The sequence below is a fragment of the Emydura macquarii genome, unplaced genomic scaffold (genome assembly GCF_026122565.2).
Source record: "Emydura macquarii macquarii isolate MOO-44397 ecotype Brisbane River unplaced genomic scaffold, CSIRO-AGI_Emac_v2 contig_2636, whole genome shotgun sequence".
Taxonomy (NCBI): Eukaryota; Metazoa; Chordata; order Testudines; family Chelidae; genus Emydura; species Emydura macquarii.
Window position 1 is genome coordinate 12,483,857 of NW_027132773.1, and position 18,666 is coordinate 12,502,522.

Genomic DNA, 18,666 nt, shown 5'->3' on the forward strand with positions numbered 1-18,666 from the left:
TGAGTGCAAACAACCAGACCACTTCTGATGGAATACAATTATGGGTGTGTCTGGCTAGCAGAATCCAGAGCCCGCAAGAAAGGACCAAAAAAATTGGTGGTCTTGGCACAGGTTAATGGGTTCAGAGTCCAAGGCTTAATAGATTCTGCATATAGTCAGACGATGGTCAGGGAATACTGGCAAGCATCAAGGGAGAGCCTTTGGGTAACATATTTCTACAATGCATTCACAGTGACATGCACTCTACCCCATGAGACAGGTGCAGTTAACAGTACAGAACCACATGGACATAGCCTGCATGGAGGTGGTCATGAACCTAGCTTACCCTGTGATAACTGGGTGGGACTGGAAGTTCTTTCAGGAATTGAGAGAGGCAGGATGAGGGGGATCCCCAGAGGAAAAAAGGAAGGAGTCTGTGGAAACAATGTTTGGAGACCCACAGAGAACACTCGGGTTGGGGGTGGGAATGATGACCTGAGAAAAGGAATTCTGTGTGTCTCCAATTAATGGTCCCACCCCCATGGTCCCACCCCTCATGGACGATGACCTAGGACAAAGAACTTATGCATCCTCAGTTAACAATTTCACCCCTAGTGATGACCCACGTCCCATAGGGACTTGAGCCAACGACTCCAGGAAATACATAGCACACTCCCTGACATTGACCTGTCTCGGGCCAAGTTGACTTCATTAAGCAACAATGAAATTATTTTGATGCTGAACTGAGCCTACGAGCAGCACACCTATGTCAACAATGAGGCAAAGAAACCACAGCTACTAAAACAATGGCAATATTTTGAATTGGAAGAGGAAGAGAGATACTCAGGGAGGGACCCTGGGGAGCTCAGGATGCAACTGGGGAGGTCAGGATGCAACTCCTTGTTCCCACGTGGTTCTGAAGGGAGGTGTTGAAGCTGGCCCATGCAATAACTTGTGGAGGCTACCTTGGCTGGAAAAAATGCTTGAAAGGGTGACTCTGATGTTTTATTGGTTCGATGTCCACAAGGAAGTGTGAAACTATTATGCTTCCTGCTCCAAATGCCAGTGGATGAGCCTAAGGAATATCCCTAATGTCCCTCCAGTGCCCCTTCCAAATGGGGACGGATTTAATAGGCCCATTGAAAAAGAGTGTGGCAGGATGCCAATATATCTTAGTGCTACCTGTGATCCACAAAAGTGGCAGTCATTGCCGCAGTGCTTATGAAAGGGATCCCTAAAGAAATAATCACCAACCAAAGGACTAATTTGATTTCGCATTTAATGAGGGGGATGTGCAGCTTACTAAAAGTGAAAGCCTTAAGAACATCTGTCTACCACCCCACAGGCCACCAGATTGGTGGAACATTTTAATGAAACGTTGAAAGAGATGTTTAAAAAGTTTGTGGCCTCTAACCCTTGTTACTGGGACTAGCTTCTGCCTTCTCTCCTGTTTGCTGTCCAGGAAGTTCCCCAAACTTCTATGGATTTTTCCCCATTTGAATTACTGTATAGGAGACAAAATGGGAAGGACAGAATGTGAGAACCATCAACTTGGTGCAATACATGATACAACTAATGGAAAAGCTAAAGACTCTGGGCAAGTTTGCAAAGGAGAACATGTTGAAGATGCAACATGACCAAAAGCAGACCTATAAGAAAGAGGCCCATATCTGTGAATTCCAACTGAGGGACTAAATGTTGCTTTTATTACTTATCTCGGAATTCAAGCTATTGGCCGTTGGCAAGGTCCCTTTGAAGTAGTGAGATGGATCAGAACCATAGATTATGAAGTTCACCAGGCGTGGAAGAGAAAGGGAACTCAGATATATCACACAAACCTGCTGAAAGCATGGAAAAAGCAGAAGAGAGTCTACATCACTACCTCCTAACCCTGAGCTTGGCTCCCAGGCTACAGTGGTTTCCAATCCAGAAACGGTGCTGATTGGAGAAGTGTTATGACCTAAACAGGAGCAGCAGATACACAAGCTCATCCACATGTTCCCTTCTGTGTTTTTGCAAGCCCAGGTCAGACGCATTTGGTGTTTCACCATATAGAAACTGAATCCAGACAAGAAATGGGGGAAACTGTGTGACCACTGCCCAGGTAAATGTGGGAGACAGTGTGGAAAGAACAGCAGAACATGTTGATCTTAGCGGTTGTCGAAGAGTCACATAGCAAGTGGTGAAGTCTGATCGTACTTGTGCCCAAGCCAGATGGTTCAATACAGTTCTGCACTGACTTTTGAAAAGTGAATGCAGTATTCAAGTTGGATGCCTATCCCATGCCTCAGATCGATGAATTGCTGGAGAAGTTGGGGGATACCAAGTATATCTCCACCCTTGATCTGACCAAGTGATACTACCAAACCCCCTCACACCTGAATTCTGGGAAAAGACTGCTTTCTATACATTACATTCTATATGCTGCCTTCTGTACATTTATAAAACCATTGCCCTTTGGTCTGCATGGAACTGCTGCTACATTCCAGAGGTTATTGGAAAAAGTGTTACAGCTAGACAGACAGTATGTGGCCACTTATATTGATTATACTGTCATTTATAGTGAGACCTGGGATGACCACATGAAAAACCTCATGGTAGTCCTACAGGCATTCCAGGAACCTGGACTGACAGCCAACCTCACTAAATATTGATTGATCAACTGTGACATGAATTACCTGGGATATCCTGTGGGTGCGGATAGTTATGCCCTTTGGTGGGAAAGATGAAGTCCTTGTCAGAATGTCCTATCCCCTCTACAAAGAAACAGGTATGCCACTTCCTAAGGCTAGCACAATATTATTGATGGTTCATCCCTGACTTTGTCATGATCACCACCCCTTTAACATATATGGTGAAAGATGCCTCACCAAGGAAGACCCACTGGACTGAAGCCTTTGGCAAAACCTTCCAGATATTAAAAGAACCCATTTTGGATCGAGAAACCCATTTTGTTTCACTCTGACTTCTCAAAGCCTTTTATTTTGCAAATGAACTATAAGAACGGTCATATAGGGTCAGACCAATGGTCTATCTAGCTCAGTATCCTGTCTTCTGACAGTGACCTGTGCCAGATGCTACAGAGGGAATGAATAGAACAGGCAATCATCAAATCCACTCCCAGCTTCTGGCAAACAGAGGCTAGGGACACTCAAAGCATGGGGTTGCATCCCTGACCATCTTGGCTAAAAACCATTATCTAGTTCTTTTTTTGAACCCCATTATAAACTTGTCTTCCATAACATCCCCTGGAAGCAAGTTCCACAGGTTGACTGTGCATTGTGTGAAGAAGACTTCCTTTTGTTTGTTTTAAACATGCTGCCTATTAATTTCATTGGATGACCCCTGGCTCTTGTGTTGTGTGAAGGAGTAAATAACAAACACGTCCTTATTCACTTTGTCCACACCATCCATGATTGTGTAGACCTCGGTCTTCTCCCCCCTTAGTTGTCTCTTTTCCAAACTGAAAAGTCCCAGTCTTTTTAATCTCATACGGTAGCTGTTCCGTATCCTTAAACATTTTTGTTGCCCTTCTCTGTACCTTTTCCAATTCTAATATATCTTTTTTGAGATGGGGTGTCCCAGAACTGCACACAGTATTCAAGGTGTGGGCATACCAAGGAATTTATATAGAGACATTATGATATTTTCTGTCTTATTATAGATCCTTCTCCTAATGGTTCCTAATGCTCTGTTAGCTCTTTTGACTGCCGCTGCACATACAGTAGATATTTTCAGAGAACTATCCATGATGACTTCAAGATCTCTTTGTTGAGTGGTAACAGCTAATTTAAATCCCATCTTTTTGTAAGTATATTGTTGGGATTATGTTTTCCAATGTGCATTACTTTGCATTTACCAACATTGAATTTCATCTGCCATTTTGTTGCCCAGTCACCGTTTTGTGAAATCCTTTTATAACTCTTTGCAGTCTGCTTTGGACTTAACTATCTTGAGTAAGTTTGTATCATCTGCAGATTTTGCCTCCTCATTGTTTACCCCTTTTTCCAGATCATTTATGAATATGTTGAACAGCACTGGTCCCAGTACAGACCCCTAGGGACATCATTTACCTCTCCATTCTGAAAACTGACCATTTATTCCTACCCTTTGTTTTCTGTCTTTTAACCATTTACTGATCCAAGAGAGGATCTTCCCTCTTATCCCATGACTGCTTATGAGCCTTTGGTGAGGGATCCTGTCAAAGGCTTTCTGAAAGTCTAAGTACATTATATCCACTGGATCACCCTGCTCCATGAATCCTCAAAGAATTCTAATAGATTGGTGAAGCATGATTTCCCATTACAAAAACCATATTGATTCTTCCCCAACAAATCATCATGTTCATCTATGTGTCTGATAATTCTGTTCTTTACTATAATGTCAACCAAGTTTCCTATTACTGAAGTTAGGCTTACCAGCCTGTAATTGCCAGGTTCACTTCTGGAGCCTTTTTAAAAAATTGGTGTCACATTAGCTATCCTCCAGTCATCTGGTACAGAAGCTGATTTAAATTACAGGTTACATACCCCACTTAATGTATGCATCTGATGTCAGCCTTGGAGCCATAGTGTCACAAGAAGTGCGGGGAGAAGAACATCTTGTCTTCAACCTTAGCAGGATGTTGTTTCCCTAGGAACTTGCCTACTCAGAGATTGAGAAGGAGGCCCTTATGTTAAAGTGGGCTGTAGATGCCCTATACTACTGCCTATGGGGCCACTCATTCCAGCTGGTGCCGGTCCCGTACAATGGCTACAGTCTATGAAGGACCACAGCTCCAGTGTGATGCAGAGGTATTTGTCTTTGCAACCATATCACTTCAAAGTGCTACATCATGCTGGCAGGGATCATAAAAATGCAGACTTATTTTCACAGGACTGATGGAGGCAGGGAGACTGTCAACACAAGTTCACCCAGCTATTCTGAACCTGAGGAGGAGGGCTTGAGAGGGGATCCACAGACTTCACACTAAACCAGAGCAAGGCATAATGTAGTACTGGGTTAGGGAGACCCTGCCCCTCAGTAGCTGAAGGGCATGCTCTAGGTAGAGGGACAGTTCAAAAGGGCACTGGTAGCCCAGAGGAAAGGGGGAAAGGAATTATAAGCTATATCAGGAAGTGAGGCTGATGCCTGGAACTGTGAGAAGAATAAACACAGCATTGGTAAGGCCAGTCTGCGAGTGGGGATCCATATTCCTCCCTTTATGGGAGTTGGAAACCCATCAGCGGCCATCCAGGCCCACTCATAGCTATGCCACTGTTAGTAGGTTCTTCTAGATTTTCAGCCTACATTTTCCTTTTCTTAATTATACCTATTCCTAGCTAAAAGGCTTTTTTGGCAACTCTCAGAACAAGGACATTTTTTACATTTTGTTTAATGTTGTTAGAGCACAGTATGTTTATCACATTTTATTTGTGCTTAAGAATCTATAAGTAAAAATATTAATGTTATTTATATCCTTGTATGCAAATCCTGGATAAGATCTATTATCTTATGATTTTGTACTGCATCTGTCACAATAGTACTAGTGTCTGAACACGTCCCAGGTTAATAGACTGGCAGGTTAATAGAACTTCTTAGCGTCTTCTGCTCTTCTCCTGACCCTGCTTATAGGCAGCACTGCCTGGGATGCATTTTTTTTCTTGAGTGGGATGGGGAGAGGATCTAATTATTGTGGTAAATGTTACTCTGTGAAAATATGAAAGCTTTATCAAAGACAGAAGGTCTTGCAGAATGACCTAAAGTGGTCAGATTCTGGATTAGATTACTCTCTTCTGGAATTTTGTTCCACAGCCAGATCTCCTTAACAGAGAACACCTTATCTCTGGCTCTCATGGTGCTTTGTCCTGAGCTTTGATCAGCATTGTTCTAGTGGAATGCAGCTACCTTGGTAGTTCATAGATGGAAATGTAGTCTCTAATGTACTTAGGACCAGATCCATTAATGGCGCTGATGAGCATGCCCAAGGCATTGAATAGCAGTGAAAGAGGACCAAGAGCCAATGTTCATGTGACCTAACCCGTGGAGAAGGCAGGCTGCCTCATTCTGTACTACCTGGAGCTTTAGCATTGTTCATATTTATATTCATGGAATTTCAGTTATCTAGTCTGGAGTTGACAAATGAGGCCAGGTCTCTGGCTCACAGGAAGTGGTGTAGTTTGAAGAGATGAAAGGGAGAGGTCTTCTGGATCACTACTGTACTGGTTTCTTGAGGATTGGGTGCAATATTGTACTGTGTGTAAGCTACATATCATGAGATTACATATTGATTTACATGTACTAGGAAAGTGGTTCTGTCATATATCTCAGCACATGCAAGCTGCATCTGTAATATATCAAAACATGCACGGCCTATACGAAATACATATGTCATAGCTGGAGACGGGATCTGTCTCTCAGCCGGCCTGGCAGCTTGCTTGCCATGTGCTGTTAGGCAAGCTGTTAAAGGCACAGGAGACAACACAATGGCCTGGGGACCCCAACGCTGTTACTCCCTGGGGGGGCGGGGACCGGAGCCCACACATGCGGCTGGGGGGTTGCTTTGCAGCACACGAGTTCCCATCTCCCTGCCACCTGCCTCCGGGGGGCAATGAAAGGGCGACCCCGACAACCACCAGCGCTGCCTGGGGTGCAGGGACACGCACATACACACACACACACACACACACACACACACACACACACACACACACACGGGCTGCCCCAGTCCCCTCAGCTCTCCCTGGCTGCTGCCCGCTCAGCGCAGCTGCCTCCGAGTCCCCGCTCCCCTCCCGCCGGCCGGCGCCGCCGCCAGCCAGCCCGAGCCCAGCAGATGCGAACCTGCCGCCTCGAGCTGCCTGGGGCTGTGAGGGCGGCGGGCGGCTGCTGGTTGGCGGCGGGGGGACACGTGAGGGAGGAGGGGGTGGCGGGCGGCAGCGGGCGGGCGCTGCTGGAGTTTCCCCGACAGCTGGAGGTTGCGGCGGCGGCTCCGGCTCCTCCTCCCAGCTCGAGCCAGGGCCCCCCGCGCTCCTCCTTATTTACAAACACACAAAGGGCCGGGGCCGGGGACGCGTCTGCAGCCGGCATGGGAGACAAGAAGAGCCCGACCAGGTAAGGGCGGCGCGGGGGCCTGGCGCCGGCAGCGCCCGCGCCCTGGATTAGCGGCGCCTCCTGGCCGGGCCCGACCCTGCGCCGGGAGCAGTGGCGGCGGAGAGCCGGGCCGGCTCCGTCGTGCAGCGGCCATGGCGGCGGCGGGAGCCGGGCTGTAGCGGGGGCGGACGGGCCGGGCCGGGCCGGGCCGGGCCGAGCTGAGAGCCGGGCCTGAGCTGACCCGTCGTCCTGCCTGTGTCCCCCCCTCGTTGTGTGTGTGTGTTGCAGGCCGAAGCGGCAGCCGAAACCCTCCTCGGACGAAGGCTACTGGGATTGCAGCGTGTGCACCTTCCGGAACAGCGCCGAGGCCTTCAAGTGCATGATGTGCGATGTGAGGAAGGGCACCTCCACCCGGTGAGTGTCCGGCCTGCCCGGCCCGGCCGCCGGCGAGCAGCTCGCAGCTCCGGTGCGCCAGGGAGCCGCCTGCTGCTGCTGCCGTAGGAACTAGGTCAGATTTGTTGGGGACCCCACCGCCCGTGGGCTGCAGGGACCAGAAATGCTGCAGCGTTTGATCCCAGATTCACTTCCCCCTTTGGCTGCGAGGCATTTTCCTTTATAAACTTAACAGACTACCTGTTCAGACACGAGCTGATTGAGCTCTGAAATCATCTGGGCGGGGAGAGAAGGTGAGCGCCCTTCATTGCAAGGAGCTCCTTGGTCTTGGCTAACCTCTTGTTTTGCTTTGATTAATGTGTAGTTCCTATGAACTCAAGCAGGTTTCGTTTTGTATGCTGAACTAAAATAACGTTTGTAATGTTACGCTTTTTATATAAAGTCTGTGTGGTTTATTCATCTGATTGTGAACGTAATTCTGTGCAGCTTAACATGAGGTAGCTTTATAAATTAAAATATGAAAATAATTATCTGTACAAAGTACAATGTATTAAACTTTCATTTTTTTCTTTGAAGAAAATACAGGTCTGAGTCATCTTTATGCTATTTTACCTAAGCCATTGCTTGCATTATCAGTAACTTTTCTTTATGCAGCAGCCTAATTCCATCTAAAAAAACCCAAACAAAAATTCCTACATTTTGTTTATCTCTAACATTAAAGAACTGTCTTGTTTATTTTCATCCCCACCTTAGAGATTCAGCCTCTCTACAGAGGTGACTCCCCACTACTTCTTTTTCAAATGGAATGGAAATTAGCTGGGTTCTGGGACACAGAAAATTCAGTCTGAAAATCAGTGACTTCCCAGAACAACCTTTTTCATTAGAACCCCCTCAGAAAGCATGCTGTGAATTAATTGGTCCCAACACGTCTGTATAGTTCTAACATTATAGGTTAGAACAGAGGTAGTCAGTTATTTTTTGTCAAGGTCCAGATTTCTTGGTCAAGGTATAGTCAATGTCCAGACTCCAGAGAAAATAATAATAATAATTAATAAGAAAAATAAATATTTGGGGGTCTGTTCAAAAGTGTATGGTGGTCCAGATTTGGTCCATGGTCCGCCAGTTGACTACCACAGGTTAGAATACGCATGACAGGATAGATAATTCTATAAAACCAGCAACAAGAGTGCATTTGTGGACTCTTCTGCACACTAGCATTAGATAATATTTATTTAATAAACTTTTGTTATGATTATTATACCTATCAGTTAACCTTGTTGGCAAAAGAAGTTTAAGTGGTGATAGAAATAGCAGTCCTATCAAGAATGATAAAAACTTCATTCTAGATATAAATCATAATAATGTGATAATGTATGACTGTGTAGAACTGAGTAAAATAACTTTAGGAATAAAGATGAGTCTCTCTCTCTCTCTCTCTCTCTTTTTTTCCCCCCCCCAACAACCATGTTGTAAATTTGTAAAAACCATAATAAATTTGTAAGTATTTTTTCAAACCTAACTTTAAATCATCAAAGATAGTTTGTGGAATTCATTGTCTTTATGATAGCAAAGTAAATGTGTCAAGAGGGTATGCACCTATCATATATACTACATTTTTCAGTTGTAAAAATGAGATTGGCTTTCTGCTTAAGTCAGTTTTGTCAATTTTCAGAGTATTCTATAAATTGTACATCTTTATAGAGGCAAGATGGGTGAGGTAATATCTTTTACTGGACCAGCTTTTGTTGGTGAAACAGACAAGCTTTCGCGCTTACCCAGAGCTCTTCTTGAGACCTGATATTACCTCACCCACCTTGCCTCTATACAGATGTATAGTCTGAAGAAGAGCTCTGGGTAAGTGCGAAAGCTTGTCTCTCACCAACAGAAGTTGGTCCAGTAAAAGATTACCTCACCTACCTTGTGTCTCTAATATTCTGGAACCGAATTGGCTACAACAGCACTACAGACATACATCTTTGTAGTCAGACAGCATCCAGCAAAAAGTTACAATGCCAGTTAGCATGGATTCACCAAGGGCAGGCCATGCCTGATCAACCTGATTGCCTTCTATGATGAGATGACTGGCTCTGTGGACGTGATATAGTTTGACTTTTAACAAAGAGTTTGATATGGTCTCTCACAGTATTCTTATCAGCAAGTTAAAGAAGTATGGGTTGAATGAATGGGTAGAAAGCTGGCTAGATCAAGCTATTGATCACTACCCATTGAGCCCAATGATGTCTAGTTGGCAGCCAGTAACAAGCGGAGTGCCTCAGGGGTTGATGCTGGGTCAGTTTTGTTCAATATCTTCATTCATGTTCTGGAGGATGGGGTGGGGTGGATTGCACCCTCAGCAAGTTTGTAGATGTCACTAAAGTGTGGGGAGTGGTAGATACCCTGGAGGGAAGGGATAGGATACAAAGTGACCTAGATAAATTGGAGGATTGGGCCAAAAGAAATCTGAAGAGGTTCTACAAGGACAAGTGCAGAGTCCTGCACTTAGGATGGAAGAATCCCATGCACTGCTACAGACTGGGGACTGACTGACTAGGCAGCAGTTCTGCAGAAAAGGACCTGGGGGTTACAGTGGTCAAGAAACTGGAAATGAGTCAACAGTGTGCCCTTATTGCCAAGAAGGCTAACGGTATATTGGGCTGCATTAGTAGGAGCATTGCCAGCAGATTGAGGGAAGTGATCATTCCCCTCCATTTGGCAATGGTGAGGCCACATTTGGAATATTGTGTCCAGTTTTGGGCTCCCCACTTCAGAAAGAATGTGGACAAATTGGAGAGAGTCCAGAGGAGAGCAGCAAAAATGATTAGGGGGCTGGAACGCATGACTTACGAGGAGAGACTGAGGGAACTAGACTTGTTTAGTCTTCAGAAGAGAAGAATGAGGGAGGATTTGATAGCAGCCTTTAACTACCTGAAAGGGGTTTCCAGGGAGGATGGAGGTAGGTTGTTCTCAGTGGTGGTAGATGACAGAACAAGGAGCAATGGTCTCAAGTTGCAGTGGGGTTGGGTCTAGGTTGGATATTAGGAAAACTTTTTCACTAGGAGGGTGGTGAAGCACTGGAATGGGTTACCTTGGGAGGTGGTGGAATCTCCATTCTTAGAGGTATGCAAAGTCTTGGATTTACGCATGCCAGTCATATGTACAGATAGTTGATTCACATGTTCAGTTCCATTTGTGCGCACAAATTAAGCCCTGGTCCTACATTTGGATTTGTGCTGATGGACTCCTGTGCCTGTGAAGAACTTCATTAGACTCAGTGGGGCTCCATGCATGGATCCAGTTATAGGGGAGGCTAGATCGAGGACCCTTTGAAAATGTGTCCCATATTGTTCATACCAAAAAAATATATATTTTTTTAATCGGGGAAGACTAGACATTCCCAAAATAACACTTTCATTAGATCAGATAGCGTATGAATTCTCTACCCTTTTGCTTCAGAGTATACTTTTTATATGTAAATTTGATAGCCTCGTTATAGTTCTGAATAGGCATTGGTTCGCATCTCAAAATCACTGTATTTCTTTTACTGTGTGATATGACTGCCTCTTGGGCCGTTGTAGACCAGTGTTGAGGTGTCTTGGCAATTCATTGCCGAGAAGTTTCCGACTTTGTACCTGACCTTTGATAATTTTTATATTTAGGGAGTGCTAAACTTCACTCAGAATTGCAGGGGGAAAAATGCAGATAACCACAGACAGTGGATGTTACTGTATTTTTGAAAGCCAATGAAGAATAGTTGAAAATGAGATATGTGAATCTTCTGTTCCTATATTAAGTGCATGATATTAATAAATATTTTCAATATTTTCATGTTTTCACTGTTGAATAATGGAATTTTTTTACATCTCCACAAAGCTTGACTTTTTTATGCCAATGTATAGGCACTGATTATGATCTTATATTAAAAAAAAAGTCCTAACTAGTAAAATTTAAGATAAGTAAAACAATTTAAATGTGGGTTTTTTGTATTATATTTTCATATTTTTTTAACTATACTGAATAATCAAAGCAGATTGTATCATGGAGTTAAATTAACTTTGTCTGTGGCAGTGTCATCGTACGTGATTAAACGGGATAGTACTTGGATGGGAGACCTTCCTGAGAAATCCTGGATGTTGCAGGAAGTGGTGTGATTCATTAGGTCACACACTTTTTTCTTTTGGTTAACACTAAACTACTGCCCTAGCATGGTGCCAGGTCTCAATATACTGCCGTTTGGATAAGACATAAACAAAGATCTTAACTGTAAATTAAAAATCCCATTACTTAGGCCATTTTTGGTGGCTTCATTCATGACCTAAATTTTCCCTGTAGATCTGGTATTTTTATTCACTTTCTAACCTGTATTGTTTGTAGTTGCTGAGTGCTGATAAGTTAATGTGGTCTACTACATAGGGAACTGCATTTAAGTGCAGAATTAAGTGATTTCTGTGTATGTCACTTGTAAAACATTTTGGGAACTTTTTGGATGAAAGATACTGTATAAATGTGTATAAGACAATATTCATCATGCCTTATGCAGACAAATCTCACAGAAGTTCAATAGAAATTTTGTTTTAAGTAAAACTGAATAGAGCCCTAAGATATTCCACTAAAGAAGGAACTGGTAGTGACCTCTATAATTAGGTTGCCTAATATGTTCCATTGTAGAAGATTCTTCAGATTTCTTTTGAGAAGCTCTGAAACCTCTGTTTCCAGCAGGCCTTTGGAAATTTAGTAGGGGGAGAGCCCTGCAGTTAGATTTTTATTTGTCCCATGAAATATTTTATTTGTCCCATGAAATTCTGCTCAATTTTTGCTGAGATATAAATAGCTGAAAATCATTACTTCCTTTCTGTCACTGGCATTGCTCAGGAAAATTGTGTCAGCATGCCAGAATAAAACAAGAAAACATTCTAAAAGACCAGGCCCACACCACTCCCAAAGCAGCACGGATGCTGCACTGGGATCCCTGGGAGTAGATGCCTGTTCCCCCTCCCTTCTGTACCTGCCTAGCTAGTGGCGCCAGATGGGGCAGGTGTCCTCCGACTCTGCATGGAAGGAAGAGGAGAGCGGGAAAGAGAACTGAGCTGGGTTTCCTTAATCACCCCTGTGAACACAGCACATGACCTCTGTTGCCCATCTTCACCCTCCTCCACACACACGCTCTGTGATAAGTCTTCTGCTGACATCTAAAGTAGTGAGGTCTGTAGCTCCAGTGGTAGAAGTCTATGCTGCTATGCTAAATATTCAGGTCAAATGCTGCTGCAGATGATTGATGGGGGTTGTTAGAGTTGTACCTAATAGATTTTATATTTACCTTTTTTCTTTTGAAAACAACACCACAATTCTAGGAAATTATCTAAAATAACGTTATGTAGGTTGTGAAGTCAAGCACTCAAAAGTTAAGAAATATAAGATGTAAGGTTGGTCATGTAACTGATCACATGCTGTATCCCCCATTGCGGCCCACTCTCCTTTGCGATCCCTGATTCTGTCATTGCACAGGATAAACACACGGGCAGAAAGAAGGTTGCATGGGCGACTGTAAAATATGGCTTTTCCTAACATTCACGTGTTTGACTGTGTAAAGTTAAAATAGTTTTTAACAAGACCTTTCATTTAATAGGTGGCTTTCTTTAGATTTAACAAAATTAAATGGTCTGTCAAACTAACTAAATAGGTGGAATTCTAAAACATACTTTTATTAACGTAATTTCAAATAGTATTCCTTAGGAGTATAAGAACAGCAGGATTGCTATATAATACTGGTTTTTAACCTGTGGTCTGCGGACCCTATGCCTATGATTTCCAAAGGGGTCCGCACCTCCATTTGAAATTTTTTAGGGTCTGCAAATAAAAAACGGTTGAAAACCACTGCTATATAAAGTTAAATAGTTATGGTTTCTTGGAGTATATTTCTGAAGTTACACTTTAGGGCTTACTACTCCCAAACTGATCTTTATTTAGCTTTATTGCTTGCTTTGGATTTAGTAAAAACTACATCTGGCCTCTAAACTGCAAATCAGTGCAAAGCTATATAAACCCAAAGGAAAATTGATTTGTGGGTTGTTTTTTTTTAAATAAATGTAGCACTCTTTTTAATAAACATATTGAGCCAGCTGCTTGACACTACACCAATAATGTAAAGTAGCCCTAAAGAGGCATAGCCAAGCATGTGAAGATCACCCCAGTTTCAGGGGAGCTTGTAGTGGCATAGAGCTGCAGTCCCTCCACACTCCACTGTTGAAATGGGGATGTGATGGAGAAAAGGGGGCACTGCTGCAGTATCCTTATGCTCTGCTGATCTCAGCTTGCCCCTTCCACCCAGCATGATTTTGAAGGAAGCAAAATGCATCACTGAGTTATAACAGGAGACTGACAATGGTGCACAACTCGGCCAGGAAATGTGTAGTTCAAAGGCCACCTATGAACCCCCGGGCCACCGTATGTTTGTTCTGCACTTTTTAGTTGCAGCAAAGGATCGATGATTTGGGCCACTAGATCGATGCATGCATTTTAAAAAGACTGGACTATCTCTGGTAAACTTATAAATGTGAGATATCAGTTCCAAATGGAAATCTATATGAGGTTTTTTTTTGGTTTTTTTTTTAGTGGGTTTATTTTTTGGTAATGCTTTGAGACATTATAAATAAATAAAATGTTTTTTTTTCTTTTAGTGGGTTATCAGGGTCATTTTTTCTTCCTAAAACGTGAAATTTGTTTGGTCATGTGCCATCTGGATAGTTACAGTTACAAATCAGTTACATTTAACCAAATCTGGTATGTTTATTTCTTTTGAAATGCAGTACCGCTCAGTGCTGATGGCCAGAACATATCCATCACGTCTGAGTTTTAACGTGTCTGTTTTACAGCAGCTTATTAAGGATTCTTCTTTTGTCTTCCAGTAGTCAGATTTGTATTTCTTTGGCGGGGGGGAATTGGCTGCTGTGCTGATTTTACAAAATACATGACTGAATCAAGCTTAATGTATTGAAGAGCCAAAAGGTCATGTATTTGCATGCACATATGGCAGTTGCAAATATTTCTATTTTTTAAAGTGTTGAGAGTGAAGACAAATTTATAAATGTATTACAAAGACATTGTAATATATGTGACTGCTTACGCCATTGACTTTTAATATTATGCGGAAGAGCTGAGTATATCATAAGTAAATAGCTTTCTCTCATTCTATACTTAACCATTAGGAGTCAGATATTCTGGACTGGGTAATTTTTAAGGTTTAAGTGACCTTTGTTAAATCACAATATGGATTTTTAAAATTTTTATCAAAAACATAGTGAGAACTTTGCATTTCAGAAGGCTTTATTTTTTTGCATAAGTAGCTAAATAATAAAATGGAGTCCTTGTATCATTATAGGGTGCCATCTTTACTTTGAACTCTGTTGGGAGCAGTTTGTATTGGAAGAAAAGAGGTCGTAGTTAGCTGATTAACAGAAGAGCAGACTTAAAGTAGTATGTTTGAAAAATATTTATAGCCTGTTTTTCAGAATTAGCTCAGTGTTAAATGTGTTGGATATCTTAAACATAACTGACAGATAAAATTTCAGCCCATGTTCTTTTACAAAATGTTGTTTGTCAGAAATGATGAACTTGATATTTTGACTTTGTTTTATATAACCATCTACTGATTTCTGCTGTCTGTAAAAATAAATACATAAATAATAAAAACAAATAATAAAAAAAATAAAAATCATCATTTGAATTTAAAATAGCTCCTGTATTACAGGAGCTATTTCATACAACTGTGTCTGGTTGATGCAAACTAGGTTAGAGGTTTCATCTGGGATCAAGTCACAGAAGATGTTGGTTTTATTGACCACCAACTTTGTGTTGAGGTCTGTGAAGTGAAGTTTAGGTAACTTTCTCTGATGCCTTGACTTTCTGTGAGAACATGAACTGTGACCAAAAAGAAATGGGAATCAGATTACTTCACAGTCTGTCAAGGAAAAGGCCTTTTGTCCCCCTCCCTGATGTGACTGGAACTGATAAAATCAGAGTTATTGGAAAACCTCTACTTTTGGCCTTCTATCTCCCAGTGCTTAAATCTTGTTCAACCCTCCTTTGACGTGGTTTGCAGATGTGTTCTCTGAGGGGCACATCTGATGCAAATGTATGCAGGATAACATAAGAGTAGTTGAAGGAGCATGTGGAGGTACATGAAAAAGGTCTGAGGATCTACTGGGTAGGAGGGACTCATAGGGCCAGAAGAGACCATTGTGATCATCTTGTCTGACCTCCTGTATAATGCAAAGCCAGAGAACTTCCCCAAAATAATTCCTTTCTGAACTAGAGCAGATCTAAATAAATAAATAAAATCCCATCTTGATTTAAAAACTGAGACTCCATCACATCCCTTGGTAAATTGTTCCAGTGATTAATTACTCTCACTGTTAAAAATATATACCTTGTTTCCAGGCTGAATTTGTCTAGCTTCATCTTCCAGCCATTGGACATTTGTTTGCAAGATTGAAGAGGCCATTATCAAATATTTGTTCCCCATGTAAGTACTTATAGACTGTAATAAAGTCACCCCTTAACCTTCTCTTTAAGCTGAATAGATTGCGCTCCTTGAGTCGTTACTATAAGGCATGTTTTCTTATCCTTTAATCATTCTCGTGGCTCTTCTCTGAACTTTCTCCAGTTTATCAACATCCTTCTTGAATTGTGGACACCAGAACTGGACACAGTATTCCAGCAGCGAGTGCACCAATGCCAAATACAGAGGTAAAATAACCTCTCTACTCCTCCTCCAGATTCCCCTCTTTTTGCATCCAAGGATTGCATTAGCCCTTTTGGCCCCAGCGTTGCACTGGGAATTCATATTGAGCTGATTATTCACCATGACCCACAAATCTTTTTCAGAGTCACTGCTTCCCAGGATAGAATCCCCCATCTTGTAAGTATGGCTTATGTTCTTTGATCCTAAATGTATACATTTACATTTAGCTGTATTAAAATGCATGTTTGCTTGCTCCCAGTTTACCAAGCAACCCAGATCACACTATCTTAGTGGCCTGACATTATTTCTCTCCCATTATTTACCAGTCTCCAATCTTTGTATCATATGCAGTCTTTATCGGTGACTATTTTATTTTTTCTTCCAGATTAGGGTTATGCTGAATCCTGTTGATTTATTTTAGCTATTTGTAAGGCATCTGTCACTTTGGTCTTGGAATGTATTTAAAAAAAAAAGTTGAGAGTTTACCTGTGGAATACTTGTAGGAGGACTCTATGGTTCCTAATAATCATTCTAATGATTCCAGTTCTTCTGTGCTGTCCTTCCCACTTTCACCTAAATGGTGTGTGTTTTTTTTAATATAATTTAATTCTTTTTTTAAATGTATGCAAGTGAAGTTAGTAAACTTGGTGTTAATGCCACCAGTAGACTGATGGTGCCCAGCTCTTACATCTCCTCTTCTTCAGCCATCTTGCTGTTGTATGGTCTGAAAGATAGAGATTTGAATGAATATCTTACTCGCGATTAATTTAGATAAGACAGAGATGATGTTGGTAGGAAGAAAGCTCCTCTAGCATCTTCTAAGAGGAAACATGACCAGCTTGCATAATTATTTTCTTGAAAGATTTGGGGAAGGCCACCATCAAGTAGAAAACTCCTCCATCCTTCTGTCTTTCATCTGAAAGCAATGGACTTGTCCTTAAAGTTGGTTATTCCATGCCATAACTAGAACACAAAGATTATTGATTTTTTTTTTCCCCCAGTGGAAAAAGAACATCTGAATCTATCATTCATTTAAAAATAGAACTATCAACTCTAAAAATAGATAAAAGGTCCTCTTGACTGGTTCAATGAAAAACTTACTTACAAATATAGGGTCAGATTGCCCCCTATGCTCTCTGAGCAGAAGAGCTTGTATCTGCTTGGGTGAGGAGGTGGGCAGATAAGTCAAGGAGTGCTGCTTCTGTGGCATCTTCTTCTCCTGGTCCTCTGTAAACTCCCCACTGTGCACTGAAGAGAACGAAGCATTGTCCACATTCCCTCCTCCTTCCTCTCCAGAAAAGTGATGGATATCTATATCTAATAGATAATACCTAATATCTATACCTATACCTGCTTTGAGCAATAGTGACTGTATCTGTGCAGATAAACCCTGTGTTTGTGTGGTTGGGAGTGTGTGCGTGGTTGGGAGTGTCACATTCATATGAATCCCACAGTTCTGGGGCTCTAAAAGACTCTACCCGCTGTCTGCTCTGCAGACTCCATAGGCTTTCTCCTAAGGGGATGTTATGAAGGAAACTGAGCTTCCTGACTCTTTTAGCCCCCTTCCATTTTACCTATTGTATTCTAATAGTGGCTGATTGAGATCTGTACTACTTTCAGTTATTTTAAAAAAAAGTGTATTCCAGTATTTATTATATGTACCTAATTTCTTTGTAGTTAGAAAACACATTTGAAATATAAATATCACTTATGGTGCATATGAGTGGACAATACAGAAATGTTTTTGTGGGGGGAAAAATCATTTGTAATACCAATATGTGAGAAGTTAAAATCTTTAGCTATGTTACAGAAAGTAATATTAGATTGCTGCTTTTTAAAAAATAAATAGATTCATTAATGTAAATTTGGGTTTTCTAAAGTTGCTGAAATGGATATTTCTTTCTTAGGGTGGACTGTTGTGTAGTGTACCAGTCCTCTGCAGGAAGCTTGCTGGCCTCATCTGTTAAATGCCATCTGGAAAATAGGGCAGTATGTGCTTTAAGGGAATGATTAAATAGGAACACTGCCTCAAGGGTTGTTTTCTGCACACTTATACAGTGACTGATAAAACCATATGGGACCTGTAAGTCTATTCTAATTGAATCAACTTTTATAGAAAAACAGAATTGCTGGAAATGTAGTAAATGGATGAATTTCAAGTAACTACTTCCCACAATAAAATAGCTAGGAATCCTAAGATACTGGAAAATCAATCACTGCTGGAAATCTGGGGTGATTGGGAGGTTAGATTTGTTTCCCCCCCCCAGATGTAGTAAATACGGGGTAACAATGTAATTTGTATGTATTCGGCGTATGGGTTTGGTCTAGAAAAGATTGCATAGCACCATACAGGCCCTTAGTTCCATTGTTTGCATTGTCAGGATTGTTGTATAATTTGCATAAGCAATGTGACTTTCCCTAAGCAATATGGCATATGATGGAAATGATGGTAATGAGAATAAAATGGGAAGAAAATAATTTGGGTTAGG

At 41.9% G+C, this 18,666-nt stretch overlaps 1 protein-coding gene across 1 annotated transcript in view; it reads left to right on the forward strand.

The window, feature by feature from the left end:
• Positions 1–6,690: 6,690 nt before the first annotated feature.
• YAF2 (YY1 associated factor 2) overlaps positions 6,691–18,666 on the forward strand; it is a 40,738-nt gene continuing 28,762 nt past the window's right edge. Inside the window, exons 1-2 of the mRNA XM_067564197.1 lie at positions 6,691–7,068; positions 7,336–7,461. Of these exons, the coding sequence (XP_067420298.1) occupies positions 6,791–7,068; positions 7,336–7,461 (404 nt within the window). The 5' untranslated portion in view covers positions 6,691–6,790. The remainder of the gene's footprint in view (positions 7,069–7,335; positions 7,462–18,666) is intronic.